Genomic DNA, 22,679 nt, shown 5'->3' with positions numbered 1-22,679 from the left:
TCCTTGCTGTGATTTAATTGCTACCAGCAATCAAGTCGAAGCATCACTGAAGTGTGCTTGAATTTCATTAGAAGATATAACTTATGCTACTTTCCTACAGTACCTAATAAACCATAAAGAAACCAAAACACATATGGCTTGGGGGAATAACTGGAAAATTAGGTGGCCATTTGGGAACTGAGTGAACTTTTGAACCAGAGGAACAGAGAAAAAGAAATATTAAAGCAAAAGATGGACTTAGAATGCACATACAGATGTGCAGGTTTGACCTTTTCAGTACCTTGAAAATTACATTAGCATTATGAAAAATACATATCATGTTTAGAGTTTATAATCCATCAAAGTTCAGATACTTTGTTAGTGCCTACCATAAGCTAAAAGTCAAAAGGACAAAACAACAATCTGATTTGACAAAAGGCCTCTTGGTGACCTGTGCTAATTTGGTTATGCTTATTGTTAAATGCATTATCTTTTTTGTAATTAATATATTATTAGGCTCAGGTCACATAATGAAGGAAATTTATTCATCAAAGGAAAGGGAACACACAAAAATCTAAGTTGAAGGGAGAAAAACTGAGATGATATTTTAGTGCCATGGGAAGGCATGGAAAAAGAAAAAAAAAAATTTTATAGTGAATATTTAATGTCCATGTGGTAGTTTGAAATTTAAGTTTAATAATGATATTCTTAGAAGAAAATGTGAAAGTATCAAAAATAGTAGTATTTATATATCAAAAATGGTATTATTTACATATCAAAAATGACTAATACTACAGGTTAAAGTTTTAATTTGCTCAATTGCTTAAACACTAATGAATAGGCACTAATATTTAACAAAAAACTTGATGTTATATATAAATGTTAAATAATATTTTAAATCAATAAAATAACCTTTCAACAGAAAATATTTTAGTGTATTTCCTGAATATTTGATTATAAAAATATATAATAAATTACTTACTCTTAAAAAGAAAACACAATCATGTAAATGCACTATAATTTAATAACAATTTACTTTTTCTAACAAGCTACTAGAGGATTTCTGGCTCTCATAGATATTTAATTGTTCTTTTCAGGGTGCAAATTTTTCAAGAATACACATAGCACTCCCGTGTATATTAAAATATTTATGCTATTTTAAGAAACTATGTATATATATTCTATGAATATATTCTGTGTGTCTGTATTCTCTTAGTATAAATATTCTGTCTGTATGTGTATATAAACACACACATTCATATATACCAACATTTTACAGAAAAATAAAGCAATTGTAATGTGTCTGAAAAATAGCACCACCTAAATAATAATTCATTGTTTTGCCTGAAAATATTATTTCTTCAATTATAAACATGTTCTGGTAGAAATACTTCTGAAGATAAGGTTGGAAAGGATAATGCTCTGTTTTGGTGGAGAAAAAAAATGTGTATCTCTTTAAAAGATAGAAAGTGAATATAAGAGCAAAAAAAAAATCCCTCCCTTTAAAAATAGAAATTAAATGTTTGCCAAAGCATAAAATTCAACATAAAATAGATATGACTATTATTGCTACACTTTGTACAAAGTTCTGGATATAAAAAAAGATTGTTTTGTACTGAATCAGTGGTTAGAATGTTTATCACTTATGCATGTACTTGACTTATCCCTGTTCTGCAATAGACATAATTTTATACCTCGTAAAAACAATTTATGTTTCCAAAGGGAATAATCTGGATAACATAAAATGTGGAGTGCTCTGTTGCAGGAAGCATATTTTCATTCAGCAATTGTATTTAGAGATGGAACTGCACAGTTTGATCATCACATAGTGTCAGAAGGTATTATTCATTTCTATGTCTATGTGAAACTTTGAGTGTTACAAATTAATATGCATGACTAATTTATTGATATACACTCTTAATTTATAACTATATATTACCCTTATAAGGTTTATATAATGTAGATGTATTCAATGGCGATAACAGAGAAAGCACATACTACACTTAAAAAACAAGTTTCATAACTTTGGCAATATTCAATAGCTTTTAGAAATTACTAAGAGATAATTTTATTACTAATTCAGTTAACACTAACATTACAATATTACTATGTAATATGAGGCACTTTTGAGTGATAATCATAAAAATGAAAATGTGTATTAAAAGAAACATTTGATAAAAATCTGTCTCAATGTGAAAAGGCAATGTCAGAAAATTAACTTAATATTTTATGAACTCATTTTGTATAAGTTTTCAGAAAAAGTAGATCAAAAATCTTTTTTATTATTTATAAAATAAATAATACAATAAGGCTTTAAGTAGTACAATAAAATTAAGCAAGAATCTGATAATATTAAATTAACTAACAAACTGTTACTAATAATATTCATATGATGATACAGGCACTCTCTCAAAAATTTTAGTAAAGAAAATTTCCAAGAAAAAGAAGCAATTGCATACTTAGGAAAACCTCACTAGAACCACTAGAGAGAGCTCTTCTGTTCCTTAAAGGTTTTGGTAAAGTTAAGTTAGCCAAAGCCTCTATGTTCATCTGCTTTCTCAGAAAACTACCACCTATATACATAGCATTGTTCAGAGTTATGCAGGAAAATGTCACATACCATCAGAGGGGGCTTCATCATCTTTATCATATCGTTCTGAAGCTAATGAAATAGTGTCTGGAGGCCCAGCAAAAGGGTCATCATATTCGTCCCCATCTTCCATATCACCTAAAAAAAAAAAAATCAGATAAATGCCTTTTATACTTTAGCCATTTAAAGCAATATTACTTAATGTTACTTTGTTAAAAGAGGTAAATTTTACTACTAAATTCAGTCATTTTCATGGAAAAACAAAGAAAACTTTTAAAACTAGGTAAAAACAGGTCTTATTTTAGTATATAGCCATTGTAACTTATAGTAAGAGTTTTTGAAGGTCATTCTATGACTGCATATTTATGATACAAAAGGATACAGTCCAAAATTATAATGACCTCTACAAAGAAGAATCCAAAAAGCAGAAGCAGGGTAAAACAGAGTGTATATATCCAAACAAACAAAGCCAAAATAATGACAACAACAGCAAAAGCCCAGGAAGCACAAAAGAAAACATAATTCAAGTAATTCCATTTACCTACTTGATAATTTGAAAAATTATGATGAGAAACTAGTAATTTGAAGATATATGAATATTTTGTATTTTCATTAAAAATCACAGGATTGCATTAGAGAGCACAAATCTTTTATAGAAAAAAACTGCTTTAAAATTAACATAATCTTTTAAAATTCAAGCAAGGGTAATTTACAAACTAGACACTTTCAGTTTCAATTGTATGTTACTATTTTTTAATGTTCTGTCCAGTTTCCTACTTGATTTTCAAATCTTAGGTTGGTTGATTGATTTTTTAATTGATTCTTTATTTTAGGCTAATTAGTCTTCACAAGATCTTGTGGTTTCAATTTTTTCCATATAATCATTTAAAATATATTTTTTAAAAAACTCAAATATTTGCTAGCCCAGTTACACATAGCATTCATTTCTCACCCGGATTTCACAACAAAGAAAAATATATCCTTAATTCTATATTAAGTATTTGACTGTTGAATTCTACCTGACAGAAAAACAGTCACCTCAAGGATTACTCAAAAAGCAAAAGGAAAATCCCCAAAGGAACCACAGAGTGCCTATAGTATTACTTAGAACCAGAGGTCCTGGCAGATACAGATTAAAGCTACCTATCTCTCCAAAAGGGTATCTGTGTCCTCTGACACCAATTTGATGGGTGTCACCCTATTTGTTACCACATTTTTGGTACAGAAAATAGCCTCTTTCAAGACAGTACTGTCAAAATAACTTTTAAAAATACATATTCCTCTCAATTTCTTTATAATTGTTCCATTTCATGAGCAATTGTCATCACAGAGACATCTCTCATTAAGACAAGAAGGGCAGAACACAGAGATGGCTATACTGTCAACCTTAGGGATTCTACTACTAGGTACACTAAATACGGTGATGTTTCTCCCCCAGTTAAAATTCTAAGGAACACATAAATATTACTCATTCTTCAGAACTTAATTTCTCTTTCTTTCGAGATGTTTCAAGTCCTTTTCAGAACACTCAATGATCCCCTACAATATTCCTTATGCAAAAAAGAGTGCTAGGCTGGGGGCAGTGCTCATGTCTGTAATCTCAGCTACTCAGGATGCTTGAGGCCAGAGGACCGCTTGTGGCCAGGAATTAGACACCAGACCACGCCACTAAATAAAAATAACAACAATTAGCCAGGCGTGGTGGCCTGCATCTGTATTCACATCTGTGGGAGGCTGAAGTAAGAGGACTGCTTGAGCCTAGGAGTTTGAGGTTGCGGTGAGCTATAACTGCACCACTGTATTCCAGCCTGGGCAACAGACTAAGACTCCACCTCTAAAAAAAAACTTTTTTTTAACAAAAAAAGAGTGATCTGATTTCAAACATAAGGTAGGAAGGAACTTCATAAAGTGCTAGCAAAAATATTTTGAACATGTTATGACAGTTCATGGAATATGTACCAGTAGGAATCAAGAAATTCTCAGTTACTTGTAGTTGTTACAGTATTTTTACATTCTTAATAAAGTTAAGAATTTTTGTGGTATGAATTTTCTAAAAATATTTCAATATCTCACACAAAAAAGATGTTGCACAAAAAAAGAATATTAGGATACTTCAAAAACATCACAACTTAGCATGTGGCATGTTTTCCTACTATGACTATTTTAAAAGAATAGTAAAGCCAAACAATATGTAGTAAAGACTTTGAAAGAAATTCAGATGTTCAGTCTTAAATATATGAAATTCTATATGTAAGTAAACAGAAAAAATTAAAAGTTAGCTTTTAAAATTAGAAGTAGTTATTTATCTTTTGATAATATCTATTATGTGTGTATATATGTGTATATATGCATTTATATACACATACATACACCCAAATGCAAACAGCATTCTTAAGAAAATATGTATAATATACATATACATAGCAAAAGTTCATTACTAAAGCTATAAATGCAATAATATTTCATATGAGTTAAGAGTATTTATTCTACACAAACCGATCACTACCATGTTAAAGACCTCTGTGGGTTTAATTTTTATTACAAAAAAATAGGCCGGGTGTGGTGGCTCACTCCTGTAATCCCAGCACTGTAGGAGGCTGAGGCAGGTCAATCATCTGAGCTCAGGAGTTCGAGACCAGCCTGGCCAACATGGCAAAACCTCATCTCTACTAAATATACAAAAATTAGCCAGGCATGATGGCAGGCTCCTGTAATCCCAGCCACTCGGGAGGCTGAGACAGGTAGAATTGCTTGAACCCAGGAGGCAGAGGTTGCAGTGAGTCAAGATTGTGAGCACTCCAGCCTGGGCAACAGAAGGAGGCTTTGTCTCAAAAAATAAAAATAAAATACTTTTGGGTTATATGTAGAATTGCAGCTCATTGCAAGTATTTTTTTTTAAATCAGTGTGATATTTATATTTACCTAAGACAAAATGAATTGAGTACTGCTATTGGCTTCATTTCTTCCTTATTTTTTTCTCCCCAGAATCCTTTGAATTAACTCAGAAAGCAAAGAATCTATATGCCATATATACAGGGATAGTCCCTTTTTAACCTGCATTAAGTTGAAAGGACACATCATTTTTCAACATGGTCTTCTTCATCTTACTATTGTTCCAGTGACAATCCATCCCTTTTCCTCCCTAATTTTTTTTCAACCCAATAAAGAGTAAAAGCTGCTGCTGTCTTATAAGGAGTTTTAACTGAACACAGGGGTCGCTGTTGAGTAGCGCAAAGCATTTTTTCCTCCCCAGGGGCTGAGTATTTGTAGTTATACCTGCAAAGACTTCTATAAATTAAAAGGAAAATGTTCAACTTGTGTTTATGTAATAGAAAACTGAACTCCAAATCAACAATAGGCATCAGGTAAACGTATCCAATAAAATTTACAGACATAATTGAAAGCATTACAGCCTAATCAGACATCTAAAAGAAAAGCATGCTCAAATGAAATGTCTACAGAATCATTAGTTGGCAGCCATTCTATTACAATCACACATAATGTCAGTGGTGCCGTGGGCCTGTACCAATGACAACAGCATAAATTTTGCATCTCATTTCTGTGGTAATAAAATTAATGATCAGTTTAAAAATACTTCTTTGTAAAAGTTATTGCGCAAAGAAAAGACATGAATGTGTCCCTGTTATGTACTCACAAGGATAATTATGGGGTTGTTGCTCATTAATACTGTTTCTTGTTTCCCTAGAAAACCATTTGATTTATCCTACAACTTTCAAAAGTTTAATTAACAATTCAAAGTTAACAGAATAAAAGACAATGATCCAAGACTTCCCTTCCTATAATTTCAGTATAACAAACATCACAACAAACTTAAGGTTTAATCATACTACAGCAGCATATTTTTCTGAAAAACATGTTAAAATTTATACTAGCTGGGTTCAAATTACTATTAGCCATTCTTTTTGATATGGTTCATTATCAGTTAACATTTTCCGAAATGCCTAGAAATGTAGCCCAGCAACAAATGAACAGTCATAATCTCTACAACCATTGAAGCTGATTCACTCAATTTGTTACTTGTTTCTTCAAAACAGTCCTACTTTAAACACAATCAGGTAAACATGAAATGAAGTAATACATAGGTTGAACATCCTTAAATCAACAGAACTCCAAACTGTTCCAAAATCCAGAACTTTTTGATTGTCAACATGACAACACAAGTGGAAAATTCCATACCTAACATCTTAGCTTTCTGATGGTACAAAATTACAAGGTATATATGAAACATAAATAAATTTAGTGTCTACACTTAGGTCCTGTCCCCAAGATACCTCATTATATATGTGCAAATATCCCAAAATCCAAAATCTGAAACACTTCCAATCCCAAGAATTTTGGATAAGGGATACTACTCAACATGTACCTAAAATCTGAATGACAACCATTCCTTCTTACTGAATGACAAATGGGGGGAAATTACTCCAGCAAAAATAAATTAATTTCTAATTCCCTACTTAGCCCACTTATCTAATTTTTAAGTAATAATATATAGCTAAATATACATAATTAAGCATCGAACTTGTCATTTCTTCAAGGAAGTTTAATTCTTAAGGCTTTGAAGGATATAGGTCACTAAAAAGAAGATTCTCTTCAAAATTCTTCTACAATAGGAGAGCTAATTTACATCATGCAAATACTAAAGACAACTTCTGGCACCAAACTGAAGCAGAACTTTAAAATAAGAATACCACTTTTCAAGCACTGCCTATGAAATATACTTCTACTACCATAGGTCCCATCATTTCAAACATGCTCAACATGTTTGTAAAAGGCCAATGGTGGGGGTAGGTGGCAGAAGGAAAAAGCTGTGAATTATTTGCTAAGATTTCATTGTGGAGTTATCTTTCAACAGAAAACACACTATGTTAGGAAGGGTAAAAAAAGGAAATTAAACATCATCCAAACTTCAGACTTTTGGCTATTCTTTTTCTGTTATTCTTAGTTCATTAATAAACTTAAGAAACAGTATGAGTGAGAAGGCCAAAGGAAATTGCTTTCTAAGTAAATCTATGCATATTTAAAAATATCAACAAAATCTTAAGGCAAAATCTATTAAATACATTTTTTTCTAATTAAAGCAAAAAGATTTTAAAAGAGAAAATAAGACTTTTAGCTGTAGCATCTGAAGCAATACATTCCCCTTTTTCAAAACTGTAGACAGTAGGTCAGGCACAGTGGCTCACACCTGTAATCCCAGCACTTTGAGAGGCCAACGCAGGTGGATTACCTAAAGTCAGGAGTTTGAGACCAGGCTGACCAACATGGTGAAACTCCATCTCTACTAAAAATACAAAAAAAAAAAAAAAAATTAGCCGGGTGTGGTGGTGAGTGCCTGTAATCGCAGCTACTCAGGAGGATGAGGCAGGTAAATCACTTGAACCCAGGAGGTGGAGGTTACAGTGAGCCGAGATCACACCCCTGCACTCCAGCATGGGCATGACAGAGCGAGACTACATCTCAAAACAACAAAACAAAACTGTAGATACTAATGTTTTATAAATTGGAAAAAAAAACCTCATGAAATATTTGACTAATGCTAATAAATATGCCCTTCTTTCAATAATTTATAATTTCTCCCCAAATTGTTTGATAATTGAATTATGTTAATCAAGATTAACTTAAATCTTCTTGACAAACGAAGTTGAATCTGAGAATACATATTAATATTTATTAAACACCTACTATGTACAAGTATCTTCACATTATCTTATTTTAGTAGATCATTCGGCCGGGCACAGTGGCTCACGCCTGTAATTCCAGCACTTTGAGAGGCTGAGGCAGGCAGATCACGAGGTCAAGACCAGCCTGACCAACATGGTGAATCCCCATTTCCACTAAAAATAAAAAAATTAGCTGGGTGTGGTGGTATATGCCTGTAATCCCAGCTACTCAGGAGGCTGAGGCAAGAGAATTGCTTGAACCTGGGAGGCAGAGGTTGCAGTGAGCCAAGATCACACCACTGCACTCCAGCCTAGGTGACAGAGTGAGACTCTGTCTCAAAAAAACAAAAAAATAAAGTAATCACACCTAAATCATCTCTTGAGAAAACTGAGACTAATATATGATTGAGCTACAACTATAGGTAAAAATTTTTTATCATGTACTAATGCTGTACATACAGCATTAGAAAATTCTAGTTAATACTTAGTCAATAACAGTATTTACTCAAATAGTAATGTATTCTTATTGCAAAAAATTATTATTTTAAGTCACATTAAGAGACCTATAACCTTGTTATGTGATAACAATGCTGAAATAATCACATAGCATAACTCTAGTGCATGAAGCCAATATTCGGGAGGATACTTTATAGTATGAGGCAATATTGCAACCTTAAAAAACTAAGGTTAGAAACTAGGTTATTCTGTCAGCCGAGCACAGTGGCTCATGCCTGTAAGTCCCAGGACTTTGGAAGGTGGATCTCTTGAGCCCAGGAGTTCAAGACCAGCCTGGGCAACATGGCGAAAACCCATCTCTACAAAAAAATACAAGTTACACAGGCAGAGCACCTAATCCCAGTTACTCAAGAGGCTACAGTGAGAAAAGGACCACCTTAGCCTCCCAAAGGAACTGGGGGACGTTGAGGCTGCAGTGACTCAAGATAGCACCACTCCACTCCAGCCTGAGTGACAGAGTAAGATCCTGTTTCCAAAAAAAAAAGAAAGAAAAAAGATACTAGGTTATTCTGTCACATACAATACTTTGAAGGATATAGTAAGGGAAGGAACTATCTGTTCTAGATAAAACAGGCAATATTTCAAATGAATAACAAGGACCTAAGCAAGAAGTGTTCAGGCTGATTAGATTCATATCTTTCCTAAGAACAAATAAAATTAAGAAATTTAGAAAACCAATTGATAATTATTCTGAAGCTGCAATTTGTCAGATCTCTTCAATAGGGGAATCGAGACTTGCACGTATAAGGATAAAAAAAGTATTTTAATACATTAAAGAAATGGAAAGTTTTAAAACAATACCTTTCTATGGAAATGAATATAAATACCAATTGAAAAATTAGCTTAATACACAAGCTTCAGTATCTAGCAGCCACCATAATAAAATGAGTTTCTACCAGGGTAAATTATTCTAACCCCTAAAAATTGATATATTGCTGAGTATGGTGACTCACACCTGTAATCCCAGCACTTTGAGAGGCCAAGGTGGGCGGAGCACAAAGTCAGGAGTTCCAGACCAGCCTCACCAACATGGTGAAACCGTCTCTACTAAAATAGAAAAATTAGCCAGACATGGGGGCATGTGCCTATAATCCCAGGTACTCAGGAGGCTGAGGCAGGAGAATTGCTTGAACTTGGGAAGCAGATGTTGCAGTGAGCCGAGATCATGCCATTGCTCTCCAGCCTGGGCAACAGAGCAAGACTCTGTCTCAAAAAAAAAAAAAGTACCAAAAAAAAAAAAATCCTAAGATCTATGCAGCCTAGTGTTTCAACTATATCAACTCAATTAATTTTAAATTTTAAGAATTGGCAGCCAGGCATGGTGGCTCACACCTTTAATCCCAGTACTTTGGGAGGCTGAGGTGGCTGACCTCTTGAGCCCATGAGCTCAACAGCCTCAGACACATGGCAAAACCCCGTTTTTACAAAAAAAAAAAAAAAAAAAAAAATTAGCTGGGCATGGTGGCAAGTGCCTATAGTTCTATCTACTCCAGAGGCTGAGGTGGGAGGATTACTTGAGCCTGGAAGGCAGAAGGCCAAGATGGTATCACTGCCCTCCAGCCTGAGAGGCAGAATGAGAGCCTGTCTCAAAAAAGAAAAAAGAAAGAAAGACTTCAAACTGTAAAATCTGTATTGTTAAATCTCAGGATGGGAGATTATCTAGAGTGGAAGGGAAGGATTTATGAGGGAAGTAAGGAAGAATGATAGACATCTGTGTGTATTAGAGAAATTAATAACTAACTTGTTAAATATGAATAAATCTGAATTAACTCTTATTTAAGAACTTTTTCCCCAACAGTGATATTAAAATGATATCTGTCATTTAAAATACATACATATGTAAATAAAATTAGGAGTATAAAGGTTGAAAGGAGGAAAACAGCTTATGTTCACAATGTGACTCTACATTGACCAGAGAGAAAGAGAAAGAAAAGAAGGAAGAAAAAGTACAGGAAAACAGCCAAAAGGAATTCTGCCCAAATCTCCTTGGATAAAGATAATCCAAAACCTCAAAGGGAAAATGTAAGATGGAGAAAAGGCAACACCACCAAAACATACTTAGAATTGAATTTACTCAATGTGGTGATCTGAAAATAAATTCCTATTTTTAAAAAGAGATGTAATGTATCTTGAATAATTACTTTACAACTATTAGGACTGAACCCTTTACTATGTCTAACAAAGTACATGAACAGTCTTTTTAGAACAAGGCTGAATATACTTTGAGTTTATAATGGCATAAAAGTACTGAGCTCATATTTCTCCAAGGTATATATCTAATTCATCTACAGGCTTACTTTTGAACAGGTACTCTTCATGATTAGTTAACTCGGTACAGCTGTTATTGAACTACAAATGACTTATTCAGAGGAAAATGATTATGAGCCATCTCTAAATTCTATGCTACTTGAACTCTTATTTTATGCTCACTTTTCAGTTTCAATCAAATACTGTATAAATTTCTATTCTCTTTAGAGAAAAAGAATGTATCTCAGTAATGTAATTTTAATATTAACACACCTGAACAAATTCTAAAACAAAATACCAAAGGGGAAGTTTCCACACTATTACTGATCCATATGCAATTACACAATTACTTTGTATCATGCTTTTTTAGCTTAAAATTTTTAAATGTACAAATAATTAAGCTACAAAGCAGAATGCAAGTTCAATAAATAATCACTGGAAATAATAGGCCTTTTAAAAGAGGCAGAATCTGGTATCTAGTCTTATTCCATAAAGTATGCTATTAATAAAAGTTATCATAATTAAAATGCATACATTCATTTCTACATTCATCTAAACAAAATGCCAACATAATTAAACCCACAGTTTAGGATTTCTTGTAGAGCACAAAAAAAAGTGAGTACTTGCAAGGAATAGTTTCCTGCTCATTTCTTTAACTGTTAAAAATTTTAATATGAATAAATATCTCTTTTCAATCCCTTCAATTATACCAAGCTTGATGATCTAATGTGAAAATAAACTGTGACTTCCTTTTGATTGATTTTAGGTTTGTCTGGTTAAGTATTTTGTTTATTGAAATTGTTACCACCTTCTCACTTATCAGTTGGCACAAATATGATTTACTCTGGGATTTGCTAGCTTCAGTCAGAAGATGCCATACTGTGTGTCTTTCTCAAACCAAGAACCCAGCTCCGTGGAAGTTAACTAACCTCATATTGTGACCCGCACACCAGCATCCACAAGCTATACGTCATATCCTATGAATAAGTATCAGGGAAGTAGGGAGGCCGAGGCGGGTGGATCATGAGGTCAAGAGCTCGAGACCATCTTGGTCAACATGGTGAGACCCTGTCTCTACTAAAAAAAATACAAAAAATTAGCTGGGCATGGTGGCGCGTGCCTGTAATCCCAGCTACTCGGGAGGCCGAGGCAGGAGAATTGCCTGAACCCAGGAGGTGGAGGTTGCGGTGAGCCGAGATTGCGCCATTGCACTCCAGCCTGGGTCACAAGAGCGAAACTCCGCCTCAAAAAAAAAAAAAAAGTATCAGGGAAGTAAAGGACCCACCCAGTTTCCCTTAAAGAATTGAATATATAAAGTAGTAGGAACTTCCTATACCTTTCCTGATCTGGTTTTCAGTCTGCTAAGCAGCTGTCTCTCAAATCTAAAGGGAGACAATTAGGTTACCAGCATTCTCACTATTTCAAAAAAAATGAAACTGATTTCCTTTCTTTAAAAACTGTCAATGGCCCCTATGCATTCATATCAAAAGAACCACAAGAAAATTAAAAACTTTTACTTGAAACAGATTTTACTCATATTCTCAAACAAAAATTTATACTGTTTTCAAAACATCCTTCAAAAACATTACCTGTAAGCCCTCAGCCACAGGCCCTTCTCCCACCACTACTATAAAATAATCCCTGCAGCATTGAATGGCAGTGGATCTCACCTCTGCTTCACCAAGTTATTCTGTGTGTAATTGCAGCATTTTGCCTTTCCTAAAAAATGTCTGCCACAACGTACTCTAAGAAACACAAAACCTAAGAATGTTAAATGCATAAGATCTCTGCAACGGAAGACTGCTGAGCAGATTCTGAATATATTTTTTAATTTTCTTCTCAGCAGGGGGAGCTAGCACTCTCATCTTGAAGGTCTAAGTCTACATTACGGAAATCTAAATTTTGATTCCAACTATCAAATTTCAGTATGTGTTAGATTATCCTACTGAAAATCTCCACAGAGGAAAAAAACAAGTTTACCAAACATGAAAACTTACCTTTGTCTTGAAATTCCTGAAGATAGCTGCAAAATAAAGAACATCATATTTTTTAATGAGGTTGAAATATCAAAACAAGGTCTAATCAGTAACAATAATTAAAATCTAAAATCTATATTAAAAACATAATTTAAACATACGTTTGGAAAAAACTAATCCCTGTCCTGAAATGACAATTTCAAAATGCTTAAAAATTTTTTTAAAATAATTTTTAAAGATCTGAGTACAGTAGTAAAATGAGGATATATCTTTAATACCTAGTACATGTAAATATATTACATTTATTCATTTAAAGTCATAATAATTAAAAGGATTCTCTTTCTTCAGTGTCTGAGGTATATTCTGTATATTAAAATCCTCAATCTACCTTTGTCTTATCATTTAAATCAAATATATGCTCAGAAAATCAAAATAAACAGTTGAATTCTGCTAGAGTGCTCAGAAAAATACATAATCAAAGGGTATTATGATAAGTATATCTATGTTTAAAAACTATATAGTTGGAAATATATATTTTTTGCCCTTTAAAAATACTTAATACCAATTAAATTAGAACATAAAAATTTTAATTCCATAATAATCCATTTTTATTAAAATGTTAGGGTTATTAAAATTGCTTCTATGTAAGAAATCAGTAACAAAAGGTAAGTGACTTACATAGAATTAACATCTTTTATCTTCTTAATAAGGGATTCTCTCTTTTCCTTTGCTTTCTTGGATAAATTTTCTCCTTTCAGAGTGTCTGCTACAAATGATTCAACATCTAAACAGTGCAATATAAGAAACAGGATACAAATTGTAAGAAATAAAGATTTTTGTGAAGATAAACAGGACAATGATTGTTTCTACACCTAAGTGTTAATATCTATATAATTTGTTACAGTTATTTATCATTCAAAAACATAACTGTTGAAGTATGTTTCAAATACTAACTTGAACAAACCTGTTCACCACTTAGCTAATAAAATTTGTATGTTCCACGTATGCCTAGCACAGCAAATACTATTTGGATGTTTGGCATCATTAAACCAGGAAGAAACATACAAGTTTTAATAAACTATGGTGTCCCTTTTAACTCTCTTATATAAAAGCAAGCACCAAGATTTTATGCATGTGTTACTATCATTTTCTAGTATTTTGTAAGTTCCTGTATGAACAAGTCATTCATAATAGTATGTCAATATAAGCTAATGTCTCTGGCAAGGGTCTGTTTTCCCTAGTATAATCAATGTGCAGGTATAGCCAACGTGTAATTCTTCAAAGACAAAAGTAAATCCACTTTTCTAGCCAAGATTCCCAAATCAAGCCCTCCTCCTTCCTACCTATCCATTCATTCTGACTACTCTCAAATAAAAAAGATAACCAGCTATGTAGTTTTGTGAGCTCTTGTTTCTTGTCTTGGTATTACCACCTAAAATATGCCTTAAGAAAGAAGTGCAAACATAAATTCTTCCACTATATAAAAATATAGTAGCCAAGAAATAAGATTTCTATGGCTACATATAACATTCCCTCAAGCTTTTTTTTTTTAATTTTAGTACAATTCTAAATTATGCTATTGTCTTGTTTGCTCTAGTGTAAAATTCCAACAAGTCTTTACAGGCTTAATTTTTATAATAGTTTCATTCTTATTATTCATGAAACACTGTGCAATTTTAATTTTCTTTTCAGAATTTCACAGCTCATTCTGAAATATCTAATATGGAGGATATCATTTAAAATGTTTAAGTAGGAATGGCTATAAATCATTGATACCTCATAATGGAAGGGATATATGTTTTACTTTCTTTTTCCTTAACTACTTTGTATGGCATCAAAATAAAATAATATTACATTTAAGTAATTCAATATAGTAAAATAAACCACTGTACTTACAATTAACTATTTAAAACCTAGTGTATGGGATAGAATGTTTGTAATTCTTGATTACAAAAGTATCTTGATCCATTGAGGAAAGCTGATTAAACTTTTATACATTCATAATAAATGTGAAAGGGTAATTTTTCACTAAGTCAATATGACAAGTGAAAGAATGAAGAATACTGTAACAATTTTAAAAAATCGCTTATGGTTTGAGTCTATTAACAACTAATGTGTTAAAATTAAGTATCAAAACGAAATGAAAGTAAATGTCACAGCTTCTCATTCCTTAAGTTATATTTTGGAGAGGGGGACATAGAGACTTAATCTAGTACCAGTGCAAATTAGACACAGACTTCTAAAGTGAGTTCAGAATAATGAAACTTATGAAGAAGGATGCTGTTCTAAACGCTTTAAATTTTGTACCCAGAAGAGCAAGCAACCTTTGAACATGTAGACATTAGCTGAAATAGAAAAGATCACTGGCTCCCCTGAGATCATTACAGTAACTTTTGCAAGAAAGTGGAATAATAAAAGAAGCAACATCCCTACTGCTGATTCTCCTTCAATAAGGAGAATCACTGGCACAAGGACTGGGGAATAGTCTGCTTAATATTACTTTCACTCAATGTTTGCCTTCCATGAGTATTTAATTGCCTATTTTACATTTTCTCCAAGTTTAAACAAACAGAATCTATTTTCTATCTCTGGATGTAATAACAAATTGCCCAAAGAGTTTTTTTCTTTAAAAGGTCATTTCAGTTTTATAAAAACTCAGTGGAAAAAAAAGGCTGCAATACTCTACATAGTGTTCTCTAACGCCCTCAAAAATGTTTTTAAAATACCGATCTATGTTACTGTTTTATGACAAAGTATTTGTTGAAAGAGTGTGGGGCTGTAGGAAGAATCAGTATTTTTGAAGGATGGCAGAAATTCAGAGATTGGGTATGGGCAAAAGTCTATTTTTTTTTTTTTTTTTTTGAGTAGGCTTTTTTTTAACATACTTATTCCTAAGCTTTTCCCAGAAAAGGTTTAAGATATCTACAATTATTTAATAAACAATGACTTTTTCGTGATTATTTCTCAAAGGTGATGTGAAGAGAGTAGAAACTGCTTTGCTCAAAAAATAATAATAAACTTTAAACTGGAAGCGGCTCCCGAAATAATTTGTTTGTTGATTGTCTACTGACTTGGTTAGTTTTTAAGCTTTTGAAATCTAGATTACTTCTTAAAATTTACACTTTACCCGTTTCTTTTCGAATCGAACGAAACCAGCCTCTTCCAGGCACATGAGACTCCTGAACGTACCGGTGGCCTTCGGCTGGTGCCTGAGAAACACACCGATCCTGTTCCCACAACGCAAAGACAGACCAAGCGACGCAAAGAAGTTGTAGGGCTGTGAGATGCTCCAGTTCGACCCTCGAGTGTTAAACCCCTGGGTTCCTCTCAGGCTGAACTGCGAGCAGGGAGAGCCGGGTCTGGGGCAGCGCCCTCGCCAGACAAATGGGGCTGGGGATCTGTGGCTTTGTAGCTCAGAGCCCGGGTAATATTTCAAAAGCGAGCAATACGGTCTTGGGCGAATCAAGTGCTCCTCTGGCTGGTTGGAAGCTTTTTATTGTGCTTTTAATAGCCCTGCAAATGGTAAACTAGCAAGCACAGTAAACTAGCAAGCACGTTAGCCCTCTTCTACCTTCCTGTGGGGATCGTGTAGATTATGTAGATTTTACCATTCCCTACTGTCTGTAATTCAGGAAAACGCAGTAATCTGATTACCAGAAAAGCTTGCTCAACTCTTAGCCCGGTTTTTAGAAATTCTTCCTTGGAGGGAGGAGCTCAATTCACTCTCACGCATACTGGCCACTGGAGAAGCGTGGGAGGCCCACTCTGCACTCAGGTAAAGGGTCTAACTACCAGGTCTCACTACCCCCACCTACCTCTTTCTCTGCCTCTGAGCCAGCAGCCACATAGATTGCAGCAGGGTCTGCACTGCTTCCATCTAACCCCAGAACTGCCCCCATCTCCATCAGCCTCCACCCCTGCCCACGTCATCAGCAGGAAAAAGTTATCCCGGTGAAAGTAAACGTGATGGGATTTTAGCTCACATTACACCTTAACACTGTCAAGGGTAAACCTTATCTCCTGGTACATTTCTAAGTCTCTGGGGGAGAAGGCCTCTGAAAAGATCAGATTTACATCTGTTCTGTCAATAAACGTTAAGGTCTGAAAACAAAATTAAAAGATGACATATTCTGGCTCAGCAATCTTAAGCAGTTTAAGTTAGAAATCTCTCCATAGCCATGGAGACCCGTAAGAGGCAAACATTTACACCAAGTCACTATCAAACAGCCTAGAATATGGCTGGCAGGCTGGAGGTTAAAAACAAGTCACAAAGGTAAAATCTCCTCTTCCTGCCTAGTCCTCCAACCATCCAATACCTCCTTGCACATGCATATACACACACTCAGCTTCTGTGATGGCCTGAATTGTATGGGAGAGGGAGCAAGAATTGGACTGAACTACCACCATCTCAGCCCCAGATCAATAAATGTAAAACCAATCACACAGCACCCCCAATGGCCTTACTAACTTAATTCCACATCTCTCTCAACATTTGTGAATTGGGCCAGATTTCTCTTTGCATTCATTAAGATGTGCTGCCACCAAACTTGATATGATAGGGATCCTAGCCTAGAATGTAAGCTGCCGTCAGGAAAAAAAAAAAAAAAAAGACATGCTCTTCTCTGTTAAAGCAAGGTATGGTTCTGACCAAACAGCTACTGGTAAAAATACAAAAATCAATTAAACTGGCACATGCAAATCAATGGAGCCAAATACCCAAAGTTGGAAAATGGCTAATTGAAAAGTTATTGATTGTTCTAACTGATGTCCTTTCCTGCTTACCTAGCACTTTTATAGGTTACAGATGAACCATGGATTTTTCAAACATGGAAAAGGAGACATAAACAGGCATAAGAGCTCTCATAGTACAATGGGTAAAACATACCAGAGTCTTACAATCCAATCACTGAACAAAATTTCCAAAATTGACTTTGAGAGGCTAGATGATTTATTTTTATAGAGAGCTGGGCTGTTTAAAGGTAGGGCTGAACATCTTTCAACCTCTAAAAGATGACTCTTGATAAATAGCACCTTACAATTATCAAAATCTTTTTATCACACATTTTCAAAGAAGCCACAGCGAATAATAACACATTAGTCTGAAACTTAAAATATATTCGCTTTTAGGCAGCATCTATTGTAATGTGTTCAGAATGTGATTGAAAAAGAAATGTAAACCCAGTGGAATGAAAAAGATAGAGTAAGCTTTAATTGAAAAAGACAAACTAAGTGAATAATGAGTATATAAAGTCTAGCCTATGCCACTTTTATCACCCATATATGACACTTAATCTGAAATTTATGAGAGACAACTAAACAGTATTTCAAATCACTAGCAGCTTTTTCTACTCTGTTGTTTCTACCTTCTTTCTAGTAATACTTAATGCTGGTAACAGGAGCAATAAGCTCATTTGCAAATTTTTCATATAATGCTGTTTTTTAAAAATATGTTTGGATTCCTCTTTTTAAAGAAAACTAATGATAATTTGGACCGGGTAGCTATAAAAACTGTGCATGATATCAAGAGCCTTATCAGTAATCTAAGATAAAAATACTTTCAATGGACCACCATGCCAAAAGATCTCCTTCCAAGAAAAAGTAGGACATTATATACTTAAAATAGGCAAATAGTTTTCCTAACACCACATCTTAATTCATCTATATTATTTAACCCATACAAAAAAATCTCTATAAACCTCTAGTCCCTTAATTTACATATATTCCTATTTCCAGAAAAGAATATCTTGGAGGTACAATAGATTTCATTTTGAGATTAAATGTTCTCATATCAACTTTATGCTCTTTAGTGATTGCTGCCAAAATGGGGCAAGCTTGTTCTTGCTCTGTAGGAAAATCCAGGTGCTAAAGAGGTAGGTGACTATTGGTGACTCAGTAGGTGGCACTCTTCCCTTTACATATTCAGCCAATGTCCCAGAAGGAAGTTATGGGACAGTAGATACACCATAAATAATTATCACAGGAAAAATAAAATCAAAATGTTGACCAAATTATAAATAGAACCTTGGAAAGGTGAAAATCAAACCATACTATATTCAGCATTGAAAAAATTCTGCCTCTATTTCAAATAAATTGCATTCTTTACCCAGTGCCCCTACAGGAACTCTCCAGGAGACTGATCATACACCCTTAACAATATTGTGTGGAAAAAAATGCACATATTATAATCAATGTGTAAAGATAATCAATGTCCCCTAAATATATTGATTATCTTCGTACGTAATGTGTGAAAAAAAAATTTTTAATGTCCTGAAAATTCCCAATAAGGAAAATGTGATATTTCTAATCAAGATTGCCATGTAAACAAAATCTCAAGATCACTTTGCAGAAACTATATAACCACTTTATTTATTGTTTGTTTGGTTTGGTTTGATTTTTCAGAGCACTGACAATCACTATTTTCTTTTAACAATGGTTCCATTTTCTAATTTAGTGAACAGAAAATAACAACTTCGTACAGCTTTCCTTTTAAAATTTGTTGTCCTAAAACAAATGAATGAGGATGAATGAGAATATCTGGCTGTAAGCCACTAACAAAGCATTATTTAAAGGATGATTAAACAAATGAAGGAGGCTGGAGGGAAGTGGTTCTAGTTCCTCTCACTTTCTTGCCTGCCTAGAGAAAAAAAAAAAAACTCACATAAATCAAGATTATTCTTGCTGCTAGTCCTAGTCAAAATATTTAGATGTGAGAGAACATTAAATGGACAAGATTTGGGATCGTCCTTTGATTTCGGTTATCCAGGCTAAACCTGTTCTACCATTGCTATAGAAAAGAAAAAAAAAAAAAAACAAATCAAAAGTTGCCTGTAAAGCCAATGGCAGCTCAAAATTTGCTTTTAACAACGAAATTCTGTAAGTCCTTTTCTATTCATATAACCAAAAGAATAATCAGCATTTTATAAAAAGCATAGGTCTTCAAGACTTAATATACTAACTCCACAAAAAATTTAACTAAAAATCAAACTAGATAGCCACTTTTTCAAAGGTATCATTATATATGAGTTAAGAATAATGACCTCTTTTTTTTTTTTTTGACATTTCCATGGAATTTTTTTATAGGGGAAAGAAGAAGGGAGAGGGAACAAAAGTTGAAAGTATAGCCTAGACTGCCATAATCAGACAGAAAAATAAAGAGAAAGAAAAATAATAAATAACAATACACTTTAGTACTTATCCCTTTTAAGCAGGTGAAATTTCAAACAACACATATGACATATAATGATTTAGATAATAGGCAGGTGGAACAGAAATAGATACATCTAAGCAACTTTATTTTAACAGTCATTATCTTTGGATTTTCTATTCGTTTCTCTAAAAACAAAGGATTTAAAACTCCTGACAAGCTTAGTTCCTCATCTTTCTACCCTGTATTCTAGCATAGTACCATGCATTCCAAGAGCACTCAACTGTTAACTACAACCAACACTACCAGTATCTCCTTAGTTTCAAAGAAATATACTAAATAAGCCAGCAGTATCTCTAATATTCAAACCAATATAAATACTTCTATAATTTTAGTTACTCTAAATCTACTCATATACTATTACCCAATACACTTGAATTATGAAAAGAATCCTGCACAATGCCAACAATATTTTTAGATGCAATATGTGAAATAATTGCTGACAGCATCTATTCTTGAAGCCTTCTCTAACTCAGAAAAAGATTTAAATTACAGTCAAACATAAAATGTTAACAACTCTCCAAATAAGTTTTTTTAAAACCTGAAAAACACTGATTTGTTAAATTCTTTAAATATAAATATGCCCCAACTCACTTCCATACTTCTTGAAAATATCCTCTGAATATAAAGTGTAATCTAAATTTATAATTCCAAAAGTTTTAATATTTGTTTTAATATTTCATATGTGTTTAAATGTTTCATGTGTGTTTTAATATGTGATTTGCTTTAATATAAAATAATGAAAATGTCAATAAAATGACTTTAAAATAATTTCAGACATTATACTAGTATATTATCTGAGGAAAGAGAGATGGCAGAAACATATCGGAAGTTAGCAGTGGTAGATAAATTAAAAATGTAATTTTGAGTTTTTAGTTAAACTACACAAATAAGGGCCACATGAAACACTTGTGATCTATGGGGATCAGAGAATAAAGAGTCTCACGACCTACATATCATATTATCTGTGATGGACGATTACAGATTCAAATAACAAACTGTACTATGCGAGCTGCCAAGCTTTAAAACATGCACCTAGAGGTCTATATGTTATTTCTTAAATTCAAAAATACAGACATAGAATATCCTGAAAATGGTTTTGTCTATTTTTGGAATAATGATAAACACTTTTCTGAACTGGTTATTACAATATTATTCTAAACAAACAATTCCAGCATTGTAACAACAAAAAATGTTAACTGTAGTAAAACAAAATCAGTGGTCATGTGATGTAATAAAGCTGACTGAAGTCAGTCTTTAGACTTTTTTATTTCCTTTAGTGGTACCCTTTAATGACAATAAGCATTTCTTAGACTGAAAGACTATCCCACCACAAATTCATTCAATATACTGTACCATAATCATACAAACATAAGTCTACATTAATACAACTTAGTTTTATTTTCCCTGCCATATTAATGATGCCAAGCACCAAAATTGTATAACAGCGTATTGGGAGATTTGGACTCATGTTGCTGCAGGAGTAACTTACTATTTCAAATGTCACATATTAGATGACATTGCTTTTAGACAGAGTTAGAATAAGCAATCTGTAGTCTAGCTATTCATGAACAATATTGAAAGATAAATATTTTAGAGACAACTAAAACTAAAGTAAAAATCAACATTCAATTTCCAGAATTTTGATGTACACTAGACAAAATAAATGGTTAAAATTCCTGAACATTAAGATAGGCAAGATTTGTGCTACCTCAAAAAGATATATTTTCTACCTTGTACAGAAATAACAATTTTTATTGGTTCTTAGTGAACATACACACCTCCATGTCCAGTATATTAATGAACTAGTAGTGGATTCATAATGCTACTGAAGAACCACGTTTTTAGCTCCTAAAATGAGTTCCTATAAATGGTAATGTAAAACTGAAAAGGGGAAGATAAGAGTGCAAAGATGAAGTACTTTCATCGTGTGACACAGGAAGTACAACTTTAACATATCCTTCCTTTTTTGCTTTAATATATTACTGAGGCCGAGGACAAGTGGCCATTTGAGAATCAGACCTTCTGCAAAAGTCTTAAATCTGAGCTGAATGTTTAAGAAAAATGGGAGTTTTAGAAATGACAAACCCTTTCACCGCATAACCGCTAACACCTGTGGCTCTGACATCTCTTTGCATCTCTACATCCTCTACCTCCATTGGCCAGACCACCCAAGAACTACTTCTTTGACTTCTGCTCCCTTCTGCCTGCTCACACAGCATTCATTATCATGATCATTCTCTCTCCCTCTTCCACTCTTCTTCCCCCGCCCCCTCCTGTCACACACACAGACACACACACACAGCGTCTTCACAATGCACATTGAAACGTCCTGATCCCATTTGTGGAGATCATCGAAAAAGGCTTCGCCACCATCCCCGCACCAAATTTCAACACACACGCCCACTCTCTAAGAGGAAACAGCCCCTCTTCTCTCCTCCATGTGCCGACCCCACTGGCCAGAAGACGTGGGGAGCGCGGGGAGG

The 22,679-nt window shown here is 33.7% G+C and overlaps 1 protein-coding gene across 16 annotated transcripts in view; it reads right to left on the bottom strand.

Moving 5' to 3' along the window:
- The window catches only part of SKAP2 (src kinase associated phosphoprotein 2), a 432,987-nt gene that overhangs the window by 192,104 nt on the left and 218,204 nt on the right, over positions 1–22,679 (bottom strand). For 5 of the 16 annotated variants that reach the window (XM_035253572.3, XM_078342520.1, XM_009002242.5 and 2 more), the window contains exons 2-4: positions 13,668–13,773; positions 13,011–13,036; positions 2,600–2,707 (exon numbers count right to left, since the gene is read on the bottom strand). In XM_035253572.3, the coding sequence (XP_035109463.3) occupies positions 2,600–2,707; positions 13,011–13,036; positions 13,668–13,773 (240 nt within the window). Of the gene's footprint in view, positions 1–2,599; positions 2,708–7,775; positions 7,872–13,010; positions 13,037–13,667; positions 13,774–22,679 lie in introns of those variants that run through there. The other 11 variants (XM_078342524.1, XM_078342522.1, XM_078342525.1 and 8 more) reach the window with 3 other exon arrangements.

Source organism: Callithrix jacchus, chromosome 11, assembly GCF_049354715.1.
Source record: "Callithrix jacchus isolate 240 chromosome 11, calJac240_pri, whole genome shotgun sequence".
In the NCBI taxonomy this organism is placed as follows: domain Eukaryota; kingdom Metazoa; phylum Chordata; class Mammalia; order Primates; family Cebidae; genus Callithrix; species Callithrix jacchus.
Note: the sequence above shows the minus strand (reverse complement) of the source record. Positions and strands in the feature narration are given on the sequence as shown.